This window comes from Aythya marila (genome assembly GCF_965140915.1).
Source record: "Aythya marila genome assembly, chromosome: 21".
NCBI classification, from domain to species: domain Eukaryota; kingdom Metazoa; phylum Chordata; class Aves; order Anseriformes; family Anatidae; genus Aythya; species Aythya marila.
Window position 1 is genome coordinate 49,817 of NC_139062.1, and position 20,707 is coordinate 70,523.

General features: G+C 37.3%; 1 protein-coding gene across 4 annotated transcripts; it reads right to left on the reverse strand.

Moving 5' to 3' along the window:
- Positions 1-48: 48 nt before the first annotated feature.
- Positions 49-11,968, reverse strand: SLC35E2B (solute carrier family 35 member E2B). Of its 4 annotated transcripts, none has more exons than XM_082776904.1 (11): positions 11,844-11,968; positions 10,835-10,973; positions 8,879-9,119; positions 7,071-7,583; positions 6,218-6,353; positions 5,202-5,329; positions 4,205-4,325; positions 3,379-3,432; positions 2,921-2,993; positions 2,126-2,271; positions 49-1,465 (listed from the first exon to the last, which is right to left on the reverse strand). In XM_082776904.1, exons 4-11 carry the CDS (start codon positions 7,393-7,395, stop codon positions 1,219-1,221), a joined length of 1,230 nt encoding a protein of 409 aa, XP_082633030.1. In that variant the 5' UTR covers positions 7,396-7,583; positions 8,879-9,119; positions 10,835-10,973; positions 11,844-11,968; the 3' UTR covers positions 49-1,218. The 4 variants fall into 4 exon arrangements, with proteins under 4 accessions (XP_082633030.1, XP_082633027.1, XP_082633028.1 ...); XM_082776901.1 differs by lacking the exon at positions 11,844-11,968 and adding an exon at positions 11,444-11,579; XM_082776902.1 differs by lacking the exon at positions 11,844-11,968 and adding an exon at positions 11,444-11,579 and having other exon boundaries at positions 10,821-10,973.
- Between the last annotated feature and the right edge of the window lie 8,739 nt (positions 11,969-20,707).

The window sequence follows — 20,707 nt, forward strand, 5'->3', positions numbered from 1 at the left end:
ATCTCTATTTGTTAGTTTAGTTTTATTACCAAAAAGTCCACTTGAAGGTTTTTGTAGGTACATGTGTTGGTTTTTTTTGTTTTCCCAAAAAAAAAATCAAAATCAATTACTAATATTTAAGATTATTTTAAACAAAAGACAAAAGCTTTTAATCGTTGATCAACCATGAAACAAAACTTCTCCAAAAAAAGAACTCGTTATCAGCCTCAGTTTATGGTCCCCTTTAGTTACCTTTGTCACAGATACCTCCAAGATTCTTCACACAACCAGACATGACAGAAATACCTTGCACATAGGGTAATAACCCCGAGTTTCTGAAAGGCAGCATTTTTGTTGCAGTCTTGGAAGCAATGTTAAAAAAAAATCCTCATAAAAATACATAAAACACAAAAAAAAAAAGTATATAAAAATGGTTTCTGATAGAAATATAGAGATCCTGGCTCCTTTATTAAAAAAAAAAAAAAAAAAGAAATTTTGGCAATCTGTAAGTAACTGCACATATTTATTCCAACACTGTTTATATAGTGTCAGTATGTATAGTTGCATTTCAGTATTTTAAATACAGAAATATTGCGTTCTGGTTGCATGTTAAATTTTAGCAGAAAAATCCTGTTTCATTGCTAGCTTTGTAGTTGGAAATAGCTCCTCATCACTTCTTTGGGGCTGGGACTCACTTCTACAGTTTACTTCAACTAAAGCTATACCAAAATAAGTCATTTGCTGAGACAGGAACAGGGTGGGGGAAAGAGAGGGAGGTTCACCTTCCATCTCTACAACACAAACAAATAACGGAGGATGTGGCACACAGTAACCAACAACTTGAAATTTCAGTTATGCACCAATTTCATTTCACTGCACACCTAATACAGGGATGGGGCAATGTTTTCACGTTATTTTGATGGGTAAGGAGAATGGAATCATTTTCCTACAAGACACAGAAGTTCCTTCTCTAATATAGACTTGTGTGTTATTTGCAGTCAAAAAAAGATCAAAAACCCACATTTACCACATTACATGACAGTAGTTCCTCTGGTATTTCAGTTTCTCAGTAAATCAAGGCTTACTGGGTTCTTCTCACTGTTTTCTCTCTGCTTCAAGTCCCATGTCTGACCTGCTGTGAATTCAAAGGAACCACATCAGCATCAACAGCTGAAGAAACAACCGCTTTCAGGAAGGGCTCCTTTGAGTTGCACTAAGTTGTAAGAATAAGTGACCATATTAATCATATGGTTTCAAATCCTTGGAAATCAGTGGCTCAGTATCATCAGTCGTACTTTGTGCAGGTTGTGGGGCTGCAGCTGCCAGGCTCTGTATGGTTTCTTGCTGATGCTGCTTTGCCTTGTTATAGAGCAGAACTCCAATTGTCACTAGAACAGTCCCAATTGCTGAAAGGCTTGTGATTTTGTTACCAAACACAATAATACTTAGCCAGATTGACAGTGCATGCTTCACAGTACTAGCAACACTGGAAAGGAATTACAGAAGTTAGGGCCAAAGAAAATTCTCTCATATCCCACACATGATCACACCTTAATGCAGTAGAGTCTCTGTTTTGCTTACTATTAAAACACCGAGTCAGATTCCACTTTTCCTACTTAACATAATACTGTAGCCAAACTGGTTGTATATTGGCACTACTATCTTTAAACTCATCTTAATATTAGAATTAATGAGTCATCTCAGAGTTTTGTTTTTAAGCATGCTCTATAGCATTAGAATTTCAATTCTAGCTAAAACATACAACCCAGACAATACCAACACAACACCAGCAACATAACTATCGGTCACTAGTGAGCTGTTACTATGCAGGTAATATAGTAGTATAAGCAAAAAAGAACCAGTATCTAAAGGATAGCAATATTATAATAACAAGAATTATTGTGTACACAAATATAAACACATGCTTTTATAGCCTGTTAGGTAGAGAAAACTAACTTCACTGAGGAACAAACCTAATGAGGGAACAAACCAAGAAGTTTTGGTCATCTGGATGTGAAAAGATTTCTTCTTACCTTTGGTACATTTCTGCATTTACATTATTTCTTTGCACAAAAGATTTATTACCTAGTTTCTAAGCAGAAATACTAAGAAAAAATGAGTTCTTGACATGAAAAGGCAGTTTTACCTGAAAGTCACAGGAGAAATTTTTCCCATCAAGGCATAGGCTGTAACACTTTGCAGGTGGAACAAGACTCCATCTATTAAGAGAAGTACAACAACATCTTGGTTGTAGCTGAAGCTCCTTCCACTTTTCCCAATCACTGGCACATCCTAAATGCAAAAAAGAGGATTTCATTTATACACAGATCTAAAAGTGAATTTTCACCCTCCTCATTATTTTAATAAGATATTAGTCTTACATTTAAATGTCAGCAAAACAAAATGTAAAACATACAGGACATTCACGTTCTCCAAGTTTTCACTCCTAAAAGATTAGAAAGAGTTCTTACCTGACTGAATTTTCTATTGTGTTCAGCTTTCCAGCAAGGTATTTTTGAACAGTGATGCATGGCAATGAAATGCCAAAATACAAAGGATACATATTTATTGTGATACATTTTACTTACCTCAATTTCGCTCTTAGAGAGTTAGTATTCCTGCATACCACATAAATATTGATAAAAAGTCAACAAATACATAAAGATTTGAAATACAAATCTTACTTAAAACTTTAAATGCATTTATACAGTCAGACAAGATCATGATTTTTCCTCTCTGAAATCCTGAAATAAACCTATGCTTTTTGGGTTACCTGTCAAATCAGGCCTGTGACAAACCACCTCTTTCAACATTCTCCCCTCTACCCACAAAGCTCATACAAACAACAACAACAACAAAAAAGGAGGAATTAAAAGCAAAATTAAGGTTATCCATATGCATAAGTTAAAAAAAAATATCTGTGTTAGCAAATTCAAATTACCATGAAAAATATCCAAGCTGGAATAAGCATGACCACTGCAGCAGCACTTGTATAGAACTGAAGCTCTGGGGCCCTATAAAGGAAAAAAACAAAAAAAAAATTTCCTTTTTCTTAGAGCTGAAGAAAGCTGCATCAAATTTAAATAAAGGCCTCCTTGATGTCTGTAAATACAATAATAAGTAATAAAGAAAAGTTGTGTGCCAAGCTTTGGGAACAACACATTCAGCAATCTCTTGCAAAGGTAGTGTTTTGTGTTCCGTGTCGGCCAAAATGGACTGAAGTATAAAAGGCAAGCATTTTCCAGACCAACACAAGCCGTCAAATTTTATGGTAAAGTTTACGTTTCAGAAGTTCAGATAGTTCTTGGCAGCTTACTCCAACATAATTGTAAATACATTGATTCCTTATGCAGCCCAATGTCAATCTATAATCAAATCTGAAAAATTTTAAATACTTACGAAAATCTGTATTTGTCTCCACTGAGTAATTTTTTGGAAAAGACATTCTGCAAACTAGAAAAAAAAAGACATTTACCTGTAGATATTAGTTGCAGCAAACAAAACAAACCATGAGAAAGACAATTGTTTCCCTTAGATAAGTAGATATACCTTCTACACATTCCACCCTCTCACCCAATCTCCAACCAAAGCTAGGCTTAAATTTTACCTTTTTCTAAATACTACATAGATTTAAATGAAATATTTTAAAGTATGATAAGTTTGAAAGGATAGAAAAACATATTAATGGGGCAAAAAGCTCTAGCACATACCATTGTTACTCTAGTGCACCTCTCTTGGAAAAAAAAAAAAAAAAAAACAGTTCTGAAGCATATTTTAGAAGATTTCATACTCAGTCTTAACATGCTGTCATGCCTTATTCTATATGTAAATTCCTTATGAGAAGAGTAAGTCAATACATTATTTCAAAGTGTTACTTTAAATAAGAACATGAGAATCATACCACCACCACTCTCAAGGTGAAATGTGACCATTTTTCAAAGTAGTTGTATTTTACATTCATCTCCTGCTCTTTTAGGATTATTACACAGAAAACTGCAACCAGCTCTGTGACTTAATGTAAAATGTTGATATACTGCACATGAAAAATGCTTATTTTATTTCCTCATGTACCCTAAGTTTCAACTTTCAGAACCATTTAGTCTTTGCTCTGAAACAGAAACAATTAGAACCCTAAATTAAATAACCCTAAAATAAACTAAGTAAAAATAAACCATTGCCAACCCCCCCCCTTTATTCCACACAGTTACCTGTCATTAAGCCTTACCAGTCCATAATATTAGTAGATAACGCTGCTGAGAAACCTAGGATGTTGAAACTGATTTCAGTAGCTGTACACAGAGCTAGCCCACCCATAACAGGAATGAGAGAGAGATTAACCAGCAGTCCTGAAAATGACAAAAAAAAGTTCTAATTAGTTTCATGCCCAAGGACAATATAGTATATAGTTTTTAGAAGTTTAAATTTGGCCTTAACTTCTTTATTTGAAAGTAAAAGCAACTTATTTGATTGCATTTTAAAATTCAGAGGTTGTAAAGTGAGATCTCAGTTAACAGCAATATGCTCTTGCGAACAATATGGACATGCACTGACTGATAAAAATATCTGTCTTGGAGAAGAAAAATGGACTGACTGTCTTCATTTAATCTTTCTCAACAAATGACAGAAGAAAATTATACTCTCCCTGTTTACTCTGTGATTGGATTACTCTTCTTCCTCTGGCTCATTTCAGCCTTTTGCCATTTGAGTTTTGCATCAGAAAGCAACCTATACATTGCTTCTGTATAATTCCTGTGATTTATAGCTGGCTAGAAGCAAAATCTCTTCAAGCAAATAGTATGCAATTGCATGTCAAATTACAAAGAAATTATACTGGGGACTTGAACTGTGGTAAGCCAGCTATTAAGTTTTTAGCAAGAGAGTGAACACAGTAAATAAATTCAAGGTTTTTAAGTTCTGAGAGGCAAGCTGTCCTCCTCAGAAGAAACACACAGAAATTCAATTATTTAATGTTCCAATTACAGTTTCTTGACAGAAAAACAACTTCAGAGCAACACTGCCCTTACACAGCTACATTAAAACAAATCTTTTTTTGCTTATAAACTATCAACATACTGTGTTCAACGAGAACAATTCTTTCAGCAGTATGCAATGATCTACATTATTTCAGTGGTATCTCCCTGTCCACGGCCAAATAAAGGACGCTATTATACAAGATATAAATATGATTGTAAAATCATATTTAAACAGAGAACAGTACTCACCAGTGTATTCCCCTAATATCATCCTAGACATGATAACAGTGAATATAGGTGCAGAGCTTTTAACTGTTTCTGCAAATGAAACAGCCACATTTTTCAAGCTGACAAGCCCCAAGACTACTGTTGCAAATCTGTAATTGAAAACCAAATGAAATTAAGTAGAAAATAAAGTAATACTTTAACAGTTGCTCTTAGATATCTAGCACAGAAAAGAATTGCATTATACTTTCTCTAAATTTTACCTGCAGTAACTAAGAATATGGGGAGGCATAACTAACAATCAAGTTATCAAATTGTGGTAGCTTGACTGAACTGCAGTAACTGTTCAGCTTTATTCCACGGCACCTGCTAAGGAAATTACATCATTTGCAGTTATCCACCTGTGCTGCAAGTTAGGTATGCTACATATTTACCTATACTTTAAACAACTACATCACAATAAAACTGCTCTGACTTAATAAATGGTGCCCTGATGGTTAATTTTAGCACTGTTATCCTATTACCATTTGTGCAGTGCTGAGAAAACCTAATTACATGTCTTTTTTTATCTCCTAGACCACAGACGGATGCAATTCCGGCACACAGCAAATAATTACTTTTAGAAGGTAAATGTTAAGTCCATATCACTTGAGGCAAATTGCTGGAAAAGGTGACAGAACAAAGAAATGTCATAAGAAATACTACTATACTAAACAAATATCAGCCTCAAAAGAGAAGAGGAAGAAAGTAAATGGAAAGATAGCATTATGAAGAGAAGTATGTCATGAAAGAGGTTAAAGTGGTGGTAGACAAAGCTAGCCAAAAATTGACAGTCAGAAAAATTAACATAGCATTTACCAATAGGAACTAAAAGTAAGATTATCTTGTGATTTTGGGGAAGAAAGATGAATAGTCTTTTCCAAACACCTTCCAGTCTTTCTATGAAAGCAAGAAAGAAAAGGAAGAGAGAATAAAAACATAGCTTCTGTTCAGAGGAACACAATGAACAAATGGGATATATCTCTAATTTAACCTTTTACCTCATTAATCCAACAAACAGCATTATCATGATGAAATTGGGTGGATAAGAGATGCGTGTTTTGTGCTGGTACAAGCAGCACGGAACAAACATTTTTATACAGCCAATGAAGGTGGTTGAAAGCATTTGAACAGCACCTAAAAAGATATGGGAAAAAAAAATAAATCAGAAGACAATGGGAATGTCAGATAAAGCATCATGAGAAAATTTCTTACATAAACTTATCTGCAGTGTTTCTAGACTTTATGGATTCTCACAAAAGCCCTTTACTTCTACATCTACCATCAAGGCAGCAGAATAAAACAAGATCACAGTTAAAATGCTTTTTGTTTGCACTTAAACAAACAAACAAACAAAAAAAAAAAAAAAGAAAAATAAGCCCACTTGAAGGCAGCTCTTGTGTTTTTACACACAAACAAGTTAATATTGTTAATTATCTCGTTAATCAAACAAGTTAATCAGTTCTGTAGACTATCAACAGCTTACTCAGTTTTATTACATTTTTCAAGAACCCACACTACCCTCTTGCAGAGAAAACCAAAAATTTAATTACACTCTCTCCCCCCCCCCAATTCTTATTTCTCAAGTATCATTTTACAGCTTCTCTATGAACAAAATTTCATTGCGTCTTCCAGCAAGTGGAAGGATAAGAGAAGGAAAGGACACCATCAGAAACTCCTTTAAAAGCTGAGATTACAATTTACAAGTTCTGAGCCCCAAAATCCATACCCACATCTCCTAACTAGGTCCTTTTCACTTCAGCTGAACCATCTACTCCCTCAACTTTATATAGGAGGAGCTGTTATTGTTAAATACGTTACTGGAATTGAAGTGTAAATGAAAGGTAGGATTACCTAGCATGCTGGGCTCTCCTTCCAGTAATGAAAGAATGTATTTGTTAAGAAAAAGAGTGCAAAAGCTGAAGAAAAACCACAAAGTGAGGTAGATGAGAGCATGAGAATTCCAGATGCCCAAGTCTGACTCAATGACTGTAGTCTCTGTGATAGTTATTTTCAGAACGTTCTCCTCTGGTACACTATCACTCCTTGCAATTACAAATTTTTCACTCCTGTTAGCAAAGAGTGAACCCAAATGAAAGAGTGGTTTTCCCTTTGGCTTTTCTTCAAGGAGGGGAGGGTTGGGTTCATCCGGTATCTCAGCACTTGTCGCAGTTGACATGATGACATTAACAAACTAGTATCCGTCCTTAATACAAAACAACATTGACTTAGCACAGAACAGCACTTTGAGCGAACAAAAATATCATGTGATTAATCTTTCATCTCCAATGGCCTCTAAAAGCACATTTGGTCCTCCAAATAACATCTTGCGTAAACTTCAGATGCCTCTTCATGTGCTCCGTTCCACTTTTTCCACGTAAGAATGAAAAAACAGAAAGAAAACAAAATTTAGCCATGAACATAATGACACTTTAAATCCCTAACACAACAAAAATACCACAGTTTTACTTGCCATTTATGAAAGATGAAAAGTATCTCGTCTTCAGTCTTTCTGGCTGAATTTTGCACTGTTAATGTGGCTATGACCTTTACCTTTCCTAAATTATGTAATGTCTGTTGGTATCATAATGCTAACAAAGTCCAAAGAAAGAAAGAACACTTGAGCAGCTTATCTGCAACATTAAAATATGTGGTCGGATTTATAGCTTTCTAGTTTGCATTCTCTATTTTAGGAGCAAAAGAAAAAAAAATATCAGATGAGAATGAAGTAACAGAAAGTCTTTTGCTCCTCAACAAATAAGCACTATGGGAAATTAGAGTTTAAATGTTGTGTTTTTTTAATCTAAAAGTACATTTGCTGGACAGGTAATATGGTGGGCTTTATGCAAATAAAGAGGTTCTTGTATGGATAGTTAATCATTGGACTTCCTGGAAAAGATGTCTGAAATAAGATCATAACACTACAGCGCATCAAACAGTGACAGCACAGGAAATAATCAATGGTAAGACAAAATACAAGGGTTCTAAACAAGAGCTACTGCACCTGCCCTGGTTTTGTTAATAAGTGAACAGGATACACTATTTTCTTCATGCTTTCATAGTGTCCAATGTGGCATCTCAACAACAAAAAATAATCATAAAGAGGCACTAAGAATTAATTATATGATGTCAGTTGACATATTCTACTTTACATGGAAATTTTCCATTCCTTGTGTGCTCTATTTCTGTTATAGCCACGCACAGAACACTTCCACCCCATCACCTTATCCCTTTCTATTTATCAGAGAATCACATTAGCAGCACATCGAGGTACAACACTTGACACATTCATGCTAGACCATATACACACAAGTGTGTTATCCAGCTTAAAACAAAACTGGGATAATATGGGAAAAAAGAAAAGATGCATTTTTTACGATAATTTGCTATGAAAACCTGGTTCTTTATTTGTCCTTTTTCATGTCTTTTAGAAAGAAAGAAATGAGGAAAAAAAACCAAAAACTATACCTTTAGAATTGTTAAGCTACCAAAACTTTGTTAATACTTCTTCTATTTATACTACTCAATTAAAAACAAAAGCAATTACACACAACAAACTTCCACCTTCAGTAGCACTGCATTTTTGTATTTTATATCACAGATTCCACGTGTAGCAGGAAACAAGACAGCAATAAGAAGAAACACACCCCTAAATTACTGACCTGCTGCCTTAAATCAACTGGAAATCTTAAATCGGCTGAAAGAGTTCTCCATCTGGAAGCAATTCAATCATCCTCCCTTAAGAGCAACCAGCAGCTGATGTTTACCAATAGATGAAAACGTGGCAGTAGTTGGTAGACTGTTTCTGTTGGATTACGTGCAAACATTGAATCTTCCAGCTCACAAAAATGAGAAGCATGCTGCACATTTTATACTATTCCTTGCAGCTTCTCCCATTTTCAACTATATTAACAATTAAAAAAAAAAAAAAAAAAAAAGCATTAAAGGTTAAAACACAGAGAGCATAAACTTTGAAAGCCTCAAATTTTGATTTACAAGAAGTAACTACTTGTAGTAGTTCAAAGGTTCAAAGTTTACTTAGGGCTGCATTCATTTCAAACTTAAAGGGGAGCAGAGAAAAACCTATTCTCAAGGAACTTTTAAGAGTGAAGAAAATAAATAAATGCACATGCAGCTAATGTCTTCAAGCATCTAATTTTAATAAAAAATACTACTCTCCCTCAGTTTTTAACAGAGTAGTCATACTTGGATGAGAAAAACAGCACTGACTCCTATACTCGCATCAAATTGAACCCAGTCCATCATGGCTTGGTTACTAAATCACTTACACTATTTTCTATTGTGTACAGGTGGCCTTTGTAAGAATAAACATTATTTTGCTGCCAGCCAGACTGCATGAATATACAGATAGCTGTCATTTCTATATGGCACCTTCTCTGGAAGTGGTGTCACAGTTTAAAAAGCACCAGCTCACAGCTTCTGTAATACACGGTAGCCCCTTCACTCACTCCTCCTACAATAAATGAGTATTGGACCAAACCACGGAAGCTGTTCTCCACTGAAACTTAAGGCTGCAGGAAAAAACGCTGCTCTTAATCCCTGCTAGGATTAGTGCACATCACCTACTCTTAATCCACACCTATGCAGTTTAACCACATCATTGTGACAGCAGTATGAAGCCTACATGAATAGTTTACTACAGAAAGACACCTCATGTTTTGCAGAAAATAAAATGCAGAGGCAACACAAATTAACAAGAACGTGCACACTGCATTTTTGCATTAGTTTTCATAAAAATGTTTTTAAATGCAACTGTAACACTCCACACTGAAGTAGGTAAGAGAACAAACAAGAAATAAACCCCATGTAAAGTTTTACAGCAGTAAAATTGTCTAACACAATTTACAAGCAAGCAAAATAAGTTTTCCTTTTCTGGTGAAGAGCAGGTTTGTATCACATCACCCCACAAAAAAAAAAAAAAAAAAAAAAAAAAAAGAACAACTGCAAAGCCACAAGTGCAAGGCAGCTGGTGAAAACCCCATTGCAAGTGCTAAGCAACATAACAAGACCCTGAAACATTCTGCAGCTGGCCTTTGCTGAGCTTTTACCAGAGCTGCAGATTAGGGAAGGGCAGTCAGCTGGGCTGCCTTCACCCAATTCTAACAACCCCCACTCATCTTGTTTGAAAACATGTTCAGCCATGTTTTATAAAAACCAAAAGGCAAGAGGAAAAAAAAAACAACTCGGATATTAATTGTTTCAATGAGATAATCAGGCATGCTCGAAAAATCCTCATAATAGTATTCACTTAGGTTTCTTTTCATGAGACAATGCAGTTTTAAGAAACTGTCAAAAATAAAAAAAGCAATAACACAATTGTTCAATATAGCCAAAGTCTTACCTTAGAACTGAAAGGCTAAAATTGTTTAAAGATTAACACATACAGTGATAAGAAACAAATTAGGCAGGTGAAAGAGGAAATATGGTGTCTTTTAAAAGTTATATGTACTGTGCCTAGACACTGCTGAAATAAAAAATAACATTTCCAGCACTACAGATTCTGTGCTTTTTAACTAACTCTTGCAACTCTAGCTTAGCACAGTTACAGATTTAGTATAAAATTGTGCTTTTCATAGAGCTGACCTTGAAGCAGATACCTTTTAGTCAGAGGCTCTCATTGTGTCTTATACAGCAAAGCAGTTTCTGACTATCACCATTGCTCGTGACACCGCTGGTTCCTTATCACACTCATTCGTCCATGACTGGAAGAGCTCTGGACTTTGGAATGATCACCATCTGACAGGGAAGATAAAAAGTCATTGCTATGATTCTTCTGACCCCTTGTTAATACACGGATACCTTTTGAGAATATCCAGAAAGACCTCTGCAAGGTCAGTCCTATATCCCACACAGAAAACATCAAAAAAAGTTGCAAGTATTTGAGAAAGCAGGGCTAACCTGACTGCAAAAAAAAAAAAAAAATGAGCAGAGGTCAGTGTGCGTGTCGGAGCCTACAGCCACAGCACACAAAGCACCCACACGCTGCCTGCAGCAACTGCCATGCAATTCCTCCTTCCCAGGAAGCAGTAAATATTAAGTGATTTGCTAAATGACAATCACAGCACCCAAGACGTTTATAAAGGCAGACCACGAACACAATCTAGAAGCACTGATGCCTCCTGCACAAAGGGATGCCCAAACCAGCTGAGGTCGCCCAAGCCCTCCTTGTAGCCCATCTGCACGGCCAGTGGCCCCATCCTGCCCACCTTGTACCTCGGGACCGGTCCCGCAGCCCAGGATAGGGCTTAGTCAGTAAATCAAGGCGGTTTTAGGGTAAAAAGGAGAGAATAAATAAGTCGATCCAGTGCAAAGAGCCAGGGCTCCGCCGCCGGGAGCTGCCGGTAACGGGCGGGGAAGTGACGTCCCCGCCGCCCCCGGAAGAAAACAAAAAGTAAACAGAAAAAAACCCACCTCAAATCCTTCGGAAAAAAAGGCACGAATCCTTCGTGCATCGCACAGAAACGTGCCCCTTTCTTTCCCGTTTTCTAAAAATCTCGGGAAGAGTTACTGGGAGAAAGCTACGTGCCGACCACGTGTGCTGTGATGGAAAAGCAGGATGCGGGTTTTTGGGATAAAATCAGAAAAATCTAGGCTGAGATCACTTACCAACAGAGTTCTCCCTTCCTCAGCAGTTTTGAAGTTTCGATTCCACTGTAAAACATTTTTTATTCTTTTTCCCAGGAAAACCCTGCACTTGTGTCAATTACCTATTTGCTTTAATGCGTTTCTTAGGAAGAGCAAACAGTTCATGCTGTGATATGAGATTAAAAATATTATTCCTTTGCAGATAAAGCCCTGTTCAGAGCTATCATTTCCTAGGAAGATCTATTTCTGTGACTGTTTTGTCTCTGTAAAGGGTAACAGGGCTAACCATAGAGACACTTGTTCCACAAACTGAGGAAGATTTCACTATTTCTCTTACACAGTTAGTTAGAGTTGGTAAGAAACAAAGTGTATTTCCAAACATACATTTTTTTTACCAAAGTAGTAATTAAGGAGTGATTGAAGTTTCTTATTTCTCTCCATCTGGCATGATATATTACACATAGAATCTTCTGCTAAGGAGTAAGATACTTTTGCCATTGCTGTTTTTGCCAGTAGTATTTTAGGGAGGGGATCAGCAAGAGATATGCTGTCATCCAAAACACCTTTATGTGTGAACAGTGTGAAAAATTGCAAAACATGGAAATACCGTCCTGCATCCTTCAGGTCTTCCTGAGGTCATAACATGCAAAAAATTCACAATTCACTTTCAGTTTGCTAATCATTTTCAGTTCTCGTAATTAATGAAAGAGAAAAAGGAAGTTCATTCACCTTAAAATTTGTTTAGAGCAGCTGAAGTTATTATGTTATTTTGAAAACTTTTATGACCCTTTGTCCCAGGCTAGAAAAACTAGATTACTTCATGTGCAGAATACAGGAAGTAAAATTCTGGGGAAAAAAATACATATATTGTTACTTTGTCTATGGTAAGAATGAGCTAGTGTTTGCAGGAGCATCCCACATAGGAACAAAGCACCGATTCCTGTTTTTATAAAAGGAAAGACTTTAAACTTTGTAGAGTTCAACAGTGACAGCTGACTGTGGTACTGTGTGGTGGTTTTTGATGTATTTCACAAAACATTACCTCAGAACTTTCCTGAACCAGTGTCTTTCTGGACTGCAGTTTGGTGGGTGGTGTGTTTCAAAATTTCCCCAACATAAATGAACTGTTATGAATCCAGTCTAAGTAAATTTCAACACACATAGCTGTCAAAGCCACACAAACAATACTGTATGTATATGTGTAGTACAGTCCTTGCTAGTCACTTGAATTACTCACTGGAAAAATTATGTCATTTCAATTCTTTAAAAAAATAAAAATATTTTTGCTTCATTTAACCCAAATATATTGTTCAACAGTATAGTATTCATGTAATAAAATATACCACAGCTGTTAATTAGTTTGGATAGCTAATATGTTGTTATATTTGAAGTGTTACTTCACAAGTAATTTAAAAGTCCAATGATATAATTCATTCTTTGTATGCTAAACACAGGGAAGAGTACTTACAGCATCTGACTTGAAGTATCAGATCCAGGCTTCTTGGTAAGAATGAAAATATGCTCTAGACTAAATATTGCCCAGTCTTGATACTTCCATTTTGCCACCTAGATCAAGTATATTGAAAAATAGCACCATGTGCAATCAGTGTTCACCTGTAACTGACCTTTCTCTTCTCCTTCCCAGTGTTCTGTGTATACTGTGTGACCAGAGGAATCCTGCAGGAGAATGGGCAGGAGCTCATTGTCTTTGGTCTTTGCTTATTGTTAGCAATGTTCCAATCCATCATCAGCTTCACAGTTCTCTCTGCTGAGCAAAAGCCAAAACTCCTGGTTAGTCTCCTGACTTTAATTAACTTTGCTTTCCTCCAAATCTTGGATGTGAAAATCTTAGAAAGACATCTCTGATATGAGAAAAATCAGGCAAAATTATTCCTATCATCAAATAACAAAACTTGCATCTTCACAATGACAAATGTGTTCCTGTGATTCTGTGGGTTTCTTTATGACACTATCTGAAAGTATCATAAATAAAAAATAATTTTACTTGCATAGGATTACTACAGAATTACTATTACTACCTTCACTTTACCTACTCTACATCAAATTTCCATCCATAAAACAACTGTCCCAAAGTCACATAAATCTAACCCATGAGTGGAATGGCAATCTCAAGTCTGGATGCAATGACACAGCTGTTAGCCACTCTCATAACATCCGTAAGTGCAGCATTGTGTTTTTAAGAGAGTTGTGATACCCTGCTGCAAGGAAACAAAAGGATACGGTGTGCTAAGGGAGGTACTGCCATTCCAGATTATCTTGTTTGTATTTCACAACCATAAAATGTAACACAAGGACTGTATTCTGCATCTTACTAAGCTTTGTAGTTTAACTTCCCCCTGCTGTGCTGCTTAGAAGTCTTTCCCTTTTATGGTTGCATTCTTATCACAAATGTGAGAAGGAGGTTCCTTGTTCCTTGAAGTCATCCAAACATTATTTTTGGAGTGAAGAGAGGCCAGCCAAGCTAGGAAGATTACAGTAAAGCAGAATTTGCCTATTCAACTTACATATTAATGATACATTTAGTTAAATATCTACAGCAAACTGGGTCAATAAGGAACAGGCATCAGAGATGCAGATTAATTTGTTGTATGCATCCCAGCCTTCTGTTTAAATATTAAACAAGAAAAAATTACATTCATGAAACACACAGGATCACAATATTTTTAGTACTTCTACCTCTCTGACAAAGTCAGGTGAAATTGGCAACAGCCCTCCTAATTATTGTGAAGATGGATATACAGACACAGTGAGATTACGCAGGCCTTATATCCTTAGGAAATCACACCAGAAAGATGAGTGGTCCTTTATTGGGGCAGCTTTAAAGGTGAGTGATAGTTTTCAGGTTAATATAAAGATTTGTGGGACTTGAAATTGTGGACTTGTGCTTCTTGTCAGTCAGAATGAACTCCCTCTGAAATCTCAAGAATTAAGAAGGACTGCAGAACCAGTGCCAAAGCACATCAGATATGAATATCCTGTTACCAGGAAAGAGCTAGGGGGATTTTTATTATTATTATTACTTTTATTGTTTTAAGGTTCATTGGTTGTTTGCTTTAGCCAAATTCCTGACAGCTGAAATAGAGCTTTCTGAACATTTGTTTGCTTTCCATGCTAAAAATGGAGCCAGCACCAAGTACTGGGCTTTCAACATTAAAAAAAGTTCAGGTGAAAAGTTGCAGATTCATCTTTTTCCTGGACTTTGGAGTCTTGTAGCCACTACTATTGATCCTGTAGTGAAAAAAGGAGACAGGACGAACTGTGGACACTCAGCCATGCAGATAGGGATCTTATAGCTTAGTTTCCTTGTAGGAGCTCCTCACATACCCTTTCAAGGCACTGGATCTTTGCTTTCAGTTAAACTGTTTCAGGTGTGGAAAGAAGGGAGCACTCAGAACTTTCTGTCATCCTATGAGGATTAAACATAGAAACCTTCCACTATTTCCCCCCGCCATCAGAAACAAAGTTGATCTGACAAACTCTCTTTCACAGATTTGAGTTCTTTGCTTGTTCTTGACTCTCCCATAGGCATTAAAAGAGGCAGTGTTTCTTTTAGGTAAAGAAAGCGATGCTTCAGTTAGATGGCCTCATGTCGTAATACACCTGATATTCCTCATGCTTTCAGCAACAGCAAACATGTTTCTTAATAGTTCAACTAGTAATAGCAAATGTCCGAGGGTAAATACATATTATTGCTGTTTGTTCAAGACTGCCTGCATCAGAAGTACTCAAAAGCTACTTTTTATCCAGTCAAGGTATGCTACTGTACCTACATGTACTACAACATGTATCAGTCTTCTCAGAAACTGCACCTGCCATTGAAGTGTTGTGTAATAAAGGTGTGTAGACATATAAAATCCCCCAGAATATATAGCATAGAAGGAAATAAGCGTAACAGAAAGGAAAGCTTGGGAGCGCCTCATACATAGTCTTTTCCCATACCTGCAGCACCTGGAAGCACAGCTTCACCTCAAGGTCCCTCATTTCTGGGTTGATGCCATATGCCATTTCACAAAGCCACTTCACGTCATTCACTATTTTTCTTTCATTCTTGTACATGCCTTCCCATTTCCTTCAGTGGAATTATTTTTCATAACTGCATTATTTATTTTAGGATTCATAATATTTCCTATCTTTTCTCCTGTTAAGTTCTCTCTTTCACCCCTCCAGTTTCCTAGGTTCCCTATACCCCATTATTTCTCAGCCTGTGTTCTCCGTCTGGTCTTATCCTAAGAGGAGCACTAAGCAATATTGCAGAAAACAGAGACAGTAGTACAGGTGGCAGAGCAAAGACAAGCTCCCTTAAGGAAAGGAGAGTTCTCTTAATGATTTTGTAGAGGTTCATGTACTGACAATTGCAGAAGGTCTTGGTTCTGGGGGAATCTGTGTTCAATCAGATGCATCAAATCCTATCGTAGTATTGGCCCAGTCATTTCTTTCATTCATCGTGACTCAGCTGTTTTTCTTTGGTTTGTTAAGACCTGCCCTTCCTGTTAAGGATTGCTGAAAGCTGCTGCCTGCTGTAAAGCAGCCCATCATTCCTTCTTTCCCAAGCCCTAAGGTTCAGTTTTTCTGATGGTTAAGTCCTCTTGTTTTTCCTACATTTTAGTTCTCACTGACTTTATTTCCCTGTAGAAGAAAGAAAGCTGGGGGAAGAAGTCACAGAGCATGTTTAGTCTGTCAGCTGTGAAAACATTAATTTGCTAGAAAAAAAATTGAGTGTACCCAAAGAGAAAGTATATCAGCTCAGATGCAACTGTTCTAGAAGAGAGCTGCTTCTCCATTTAAGCTAGATGGGAGTTGTACTAGAAGCATTAGAAGGCAGGGCTCAAAAGGATGCACAGATAGCTCAAACCACACACAGCTATCATGATGTGCCCATAAAATGACCAGTTCTGATTTCGCCAGCATCACTCCTGTCCCAGCTTAGTGGAAAACACTAAAGCTGGAGGCTTGCACCTTGCTGCTGGATCCTTAGGCCCAAAACATGGTGCCTTGTTCCTGAGCATACACCTTCAGTGTAGCTCCTTTTAGAATCAATGAGAGCAGCAGGCACATCCTACATCTTTTGGGATCAACTTCCCACACAAGAGCTATGTCAAATTGCTCTTGAACTGATTAGTTAGAGGGAGCTTTCTGCAGCTGGCACCGTACCCAGAATGATTAGGAAAAAATAAAACAAATTCTTCCAGCACAAATTAGTTATGCCTCCTCTTCTTCACAAGAAATCTCCAAGTGGTACCAGGCAGTTTGACCAGCTGCAGAGTCTAAAGTCATGTTTTAAGGACTTTTCCTAGGTAGCACTCCCAGCTGTTGATCTTGACGTAGGCAAAACAAGAGTGTGGAAGCCCAGCAAAGCCCAGTGTTTAGCATTTTTAGCATTGTAATAGTGATAAAGCATTTATCACTGGGGCACCCAAGCAGCTCCCACAACACATGTGAAAGGGGGTGAGGAAGAAGGGCAAAGATTATTCATCATGGGAAGGGCCCAACCGCTGATAGCAGCCAGTGTTTCTCTTACTTCACATAAATATTCTCTGAAACTGATAAAAGTTCAGTGCCTGCAGTCATCCAAGTCCTCGTGGTTTTATTTATGAAATCGTGCAGCCAAATCAGGCTCTTCCAATTGTTCACAGGTCTCTTTGCTTTGGCAAAGCACAAAAGGACCACACTGACTTTGGTGGCTATACTTTACTTGTATTGCAGTTAGGAAGAAAAATACAGGCAAGAGCAATGTAGCAACTTGAAAATAGCTAAATCTCCTTATTCTTTTGCATACCAATAAGGAAAATATAGGAGTGCCTAGCAAATGAGGGCATTGTCATGCAAGACAATACTCCTCTCTACCAGAGAAATGTAATACAGTCACTTCTCCAAACCAATCATTTTTAGCACCTTTTATCTGACTACCTAAAAGATTAAAAAAAAAAAAAAAAAAAAAGTAATCTGCACTTACCGTTAATAACTTCAGCTCTGAAAAAATGGTAGATTGAGTCTATCTTGCAGCTACTTAACAGCCCTCTGTAGTACAAACAGGAAAACTGATAGAACCATACAGACAAATAAGTGTTGTTTCTAATTATTATAATTATTTTTTTCAATCTGAACACGACAGTGATCAGAAAGTATAATGCAGTTTTGCTAGAGTTGGTATGCAGCCAGAGAATCATGTAAGCAGGAAAGAAAGTTTAAAAGTGACCCATTTTTTTCCCTCTCAATTACCATCATGTGGCTTCATCCAGAAATTCAGTGATTGATTGCATTTTATGGCTTCCAGGATTTGGGGCACTAGGTGTTGATCGTCATGTGTCTCCTTTTTCCCCACAGGTGATAAAAGAGCAGGGCAAGGGGAATTCTTACTCTGGAAGCTGCTTTCATCATTGGCTCTTGCATTTCTGTTGTAAGTAAATCTGTTTTGTTTTGGGTGTTGATTCACGTCTACTGCAGCTCTGGGCAGGGGCTGAGAGAAAGAAGCAAGTACTAAAGAAAGTTAACTAAGAAGGTTGTAGCCTATTGTTTCATGATCACAATTAAGTAGAGAACTTGCCAAGCCGTGAAAACAGCTAGGGATGATCACAATAAAAGGCAGATCCCTAAGGACATCAGGCAGTATTGCAGTCTTGGAATTTACTGGCCTGAGAAAGTTCAACAGCTTGGTTGGAACATGCATGAGATCTTCCTGAAGAAAACTGGTATGTCAAACCCATACAGGAGTTGCTGCTGTCCAGAGAAATAGACTTGTGTAGAAGGTCTCCTCTATACAAAATGCAGGTAATTCTTCTTTATCATTCTGTAAAAATATCTAATGTTTAGTACCTAAGAGATAGAATAAATAGACCTAGAGAACTACTGATCTTAAACTACCCAAACCTTTTAAAAGGAGGATGCACACTGATAGGCATTGGTGCTGACTGATCTGCCTCTTCCTTTCTTCCCACAGTGTTTTCTTCCTATGGAAGGATCAACTCCTGAATATCCCCTTTGTATTCCAACTGCAGCTCTTACAGAGTGAAATCATAACTGGGAAAGGTCTGATTGAGTACTTGCACTCAGAATATAAGATAAGGGTTCAGCTTCACAGAGGTAGAGGAAGTTGTTCAGAGAAGTGTCTTTATATTTCTTAGTTTTGTGCTAGGGAACTAGAGCAGAACAGCTAGTAACAGTTTATAAAACAAAGTGTGCTCAGGAAATCAAGAGTAATCCTCTCATTCAGGGGGGGTTTGCTGACAGGACAACACAGCTTTCACTCCTTTTCCCGATTTTGCTTTGGAACTGCAGAAGGTTCATGACATGCATGTGAGAGGGGCACATGGTTAATATAAATGCTGGTGTTATTAATACACCAGCATAACAAAGATAATTTGCTTGTCAGACTTTTCTTACTGAGGCTAGAAGTGGATTGCCCTACCTTCATTCTCATTGGTGGTGTTGACTGGAGGTCCCAAGAGCTCTGTAGTACCTGCTTTCTCACACTACCCTGGGTAGGAGTGGAATTGCAATTTACATATACTGTAAACATTGCTATCATATTCCTCTTCAGCTACATCATTAAGTGACAGGTACCCACATACTGCAAAATGTAGTCAAAATAGTTTGTTGTAGCTTAGTAGGGAAATTTACAGAGATCTCAAGATTTGTATAAGTATTTTTCTCATCCTAATCTTTCCAACATGAAACAAATATATTTTATAGAGGCATGAAGAGGTTAAATGTCTATGGTCAGGCCGCATACAGCTGGCAGTATCAAGAGAAAGTACGAGAGTACCAGCTGATGACTGTGACTTCATTTCACAAGTCAAAATGTGACTATGTATTGTTGCAGAAATGGAGGAAAACAATTAAGCATATTCAATGCTTTTCTAAAATAAGCAAACATGCAGCAGGTCTCGCCTAGAGCAGAAACAATAAGGGAAGACTGCAATCTGGAAGAAGCATGTACTTGGCCAAAATTATCTGAAGAAAGCAGGCTTGTGCTATGCTCCTTTTGTCTTCATAGCAAGGGGATGGCAGAAATAATTGTATCATTGGAAGGGGAAAAAAAAGATGTTATCACATTCAAACATTTATCTCCCCAAAAACAGCACTGTGTTAATGTGCCTTGGGGAATTAAGCTTCATACTTTCACAGAAAAACGTTCTTATTCCTGACAAAGGTCTTGTTAAGTTCCTCTGGAAATCCATGTGTTCTTTCTTCACAAGGTCTTTACAAATACTGAAGTAGTACTATACTTAGCTAGCATGCTAATCAGCAAGTTCTATGTAGATACACACTGCACTGCCAAGAGTGCAATTGTTTTTTTTTATTTTTTTTCTTAAACTATTCAATGAAGTCCATGTAGGTATCAGACGAGGACAAGTTCTCTTACATTCCAGTTTCGTCAGTGAAGTTAATGCTTGTGTAAGTACTTTCCTCAGCTGCGAAAAACCAGGGAAAGACCAGAGTGCTGGGAGGTGGAGAGTACTTTTCACTGATTAAACAAACCCTGGCATTGCAGCCCTCTGCTAGAACTAGTTCATGTGGATAGTAAGAAACGCCCATTTTGGCCAACTCAGGACTAGCAGACTGCATATAAATCATCTCAAAAGAATCATCTTACTTGTAAAAGTGAGAGTCCAGTCTTCGGTGTCACTGTTTCCCTGCTTCTTGCATAGGCCACTGAGTGCCATTGTCACAGACATGCTGGGTTATCATTTTGGCTATGGACAGCAAGAGTTTTTAGCTATGCAGGCAACAGAAGATGGAAAACTCTTTCTAAAGCACCCAAAGAAGCAAATGAACTCCATTTAAAAGCAGCTATATTTCCACTTTTGTACCTTCAAAAAACTAGTTAATGTAGCCCAGTTAGCTGAAGGGAAGATTTGTTTCAA

What these genes read in the sequence shown, in the direction of transcription:
- SLC35E2B (XM_082776904.1), bottom strand. Translation starts at nt 7,395, where the DNA reads ATGTCAACTGCGACAAGTGCTGAGATACCGGATGAACCCAACCCTCCC. An exon ending in CTGTTTGTTGGATTAATGAG is followed by an intron (nt 5,330 to 6,217) that starts GTAAAAGGTTAA and finishes TTTCAATTACAG; the next exon opens with ATTTGCAACAGTAGTCTTGG. An exon ending in CAGCTTGGATATTTTTCATG is followed by an intron (nt 2,272 to 2,920) that starts GTAATTTGAATT and finishes TTTTGCATTTAG; the next exon opens with GATGTGCCAGTGATTGGGAA.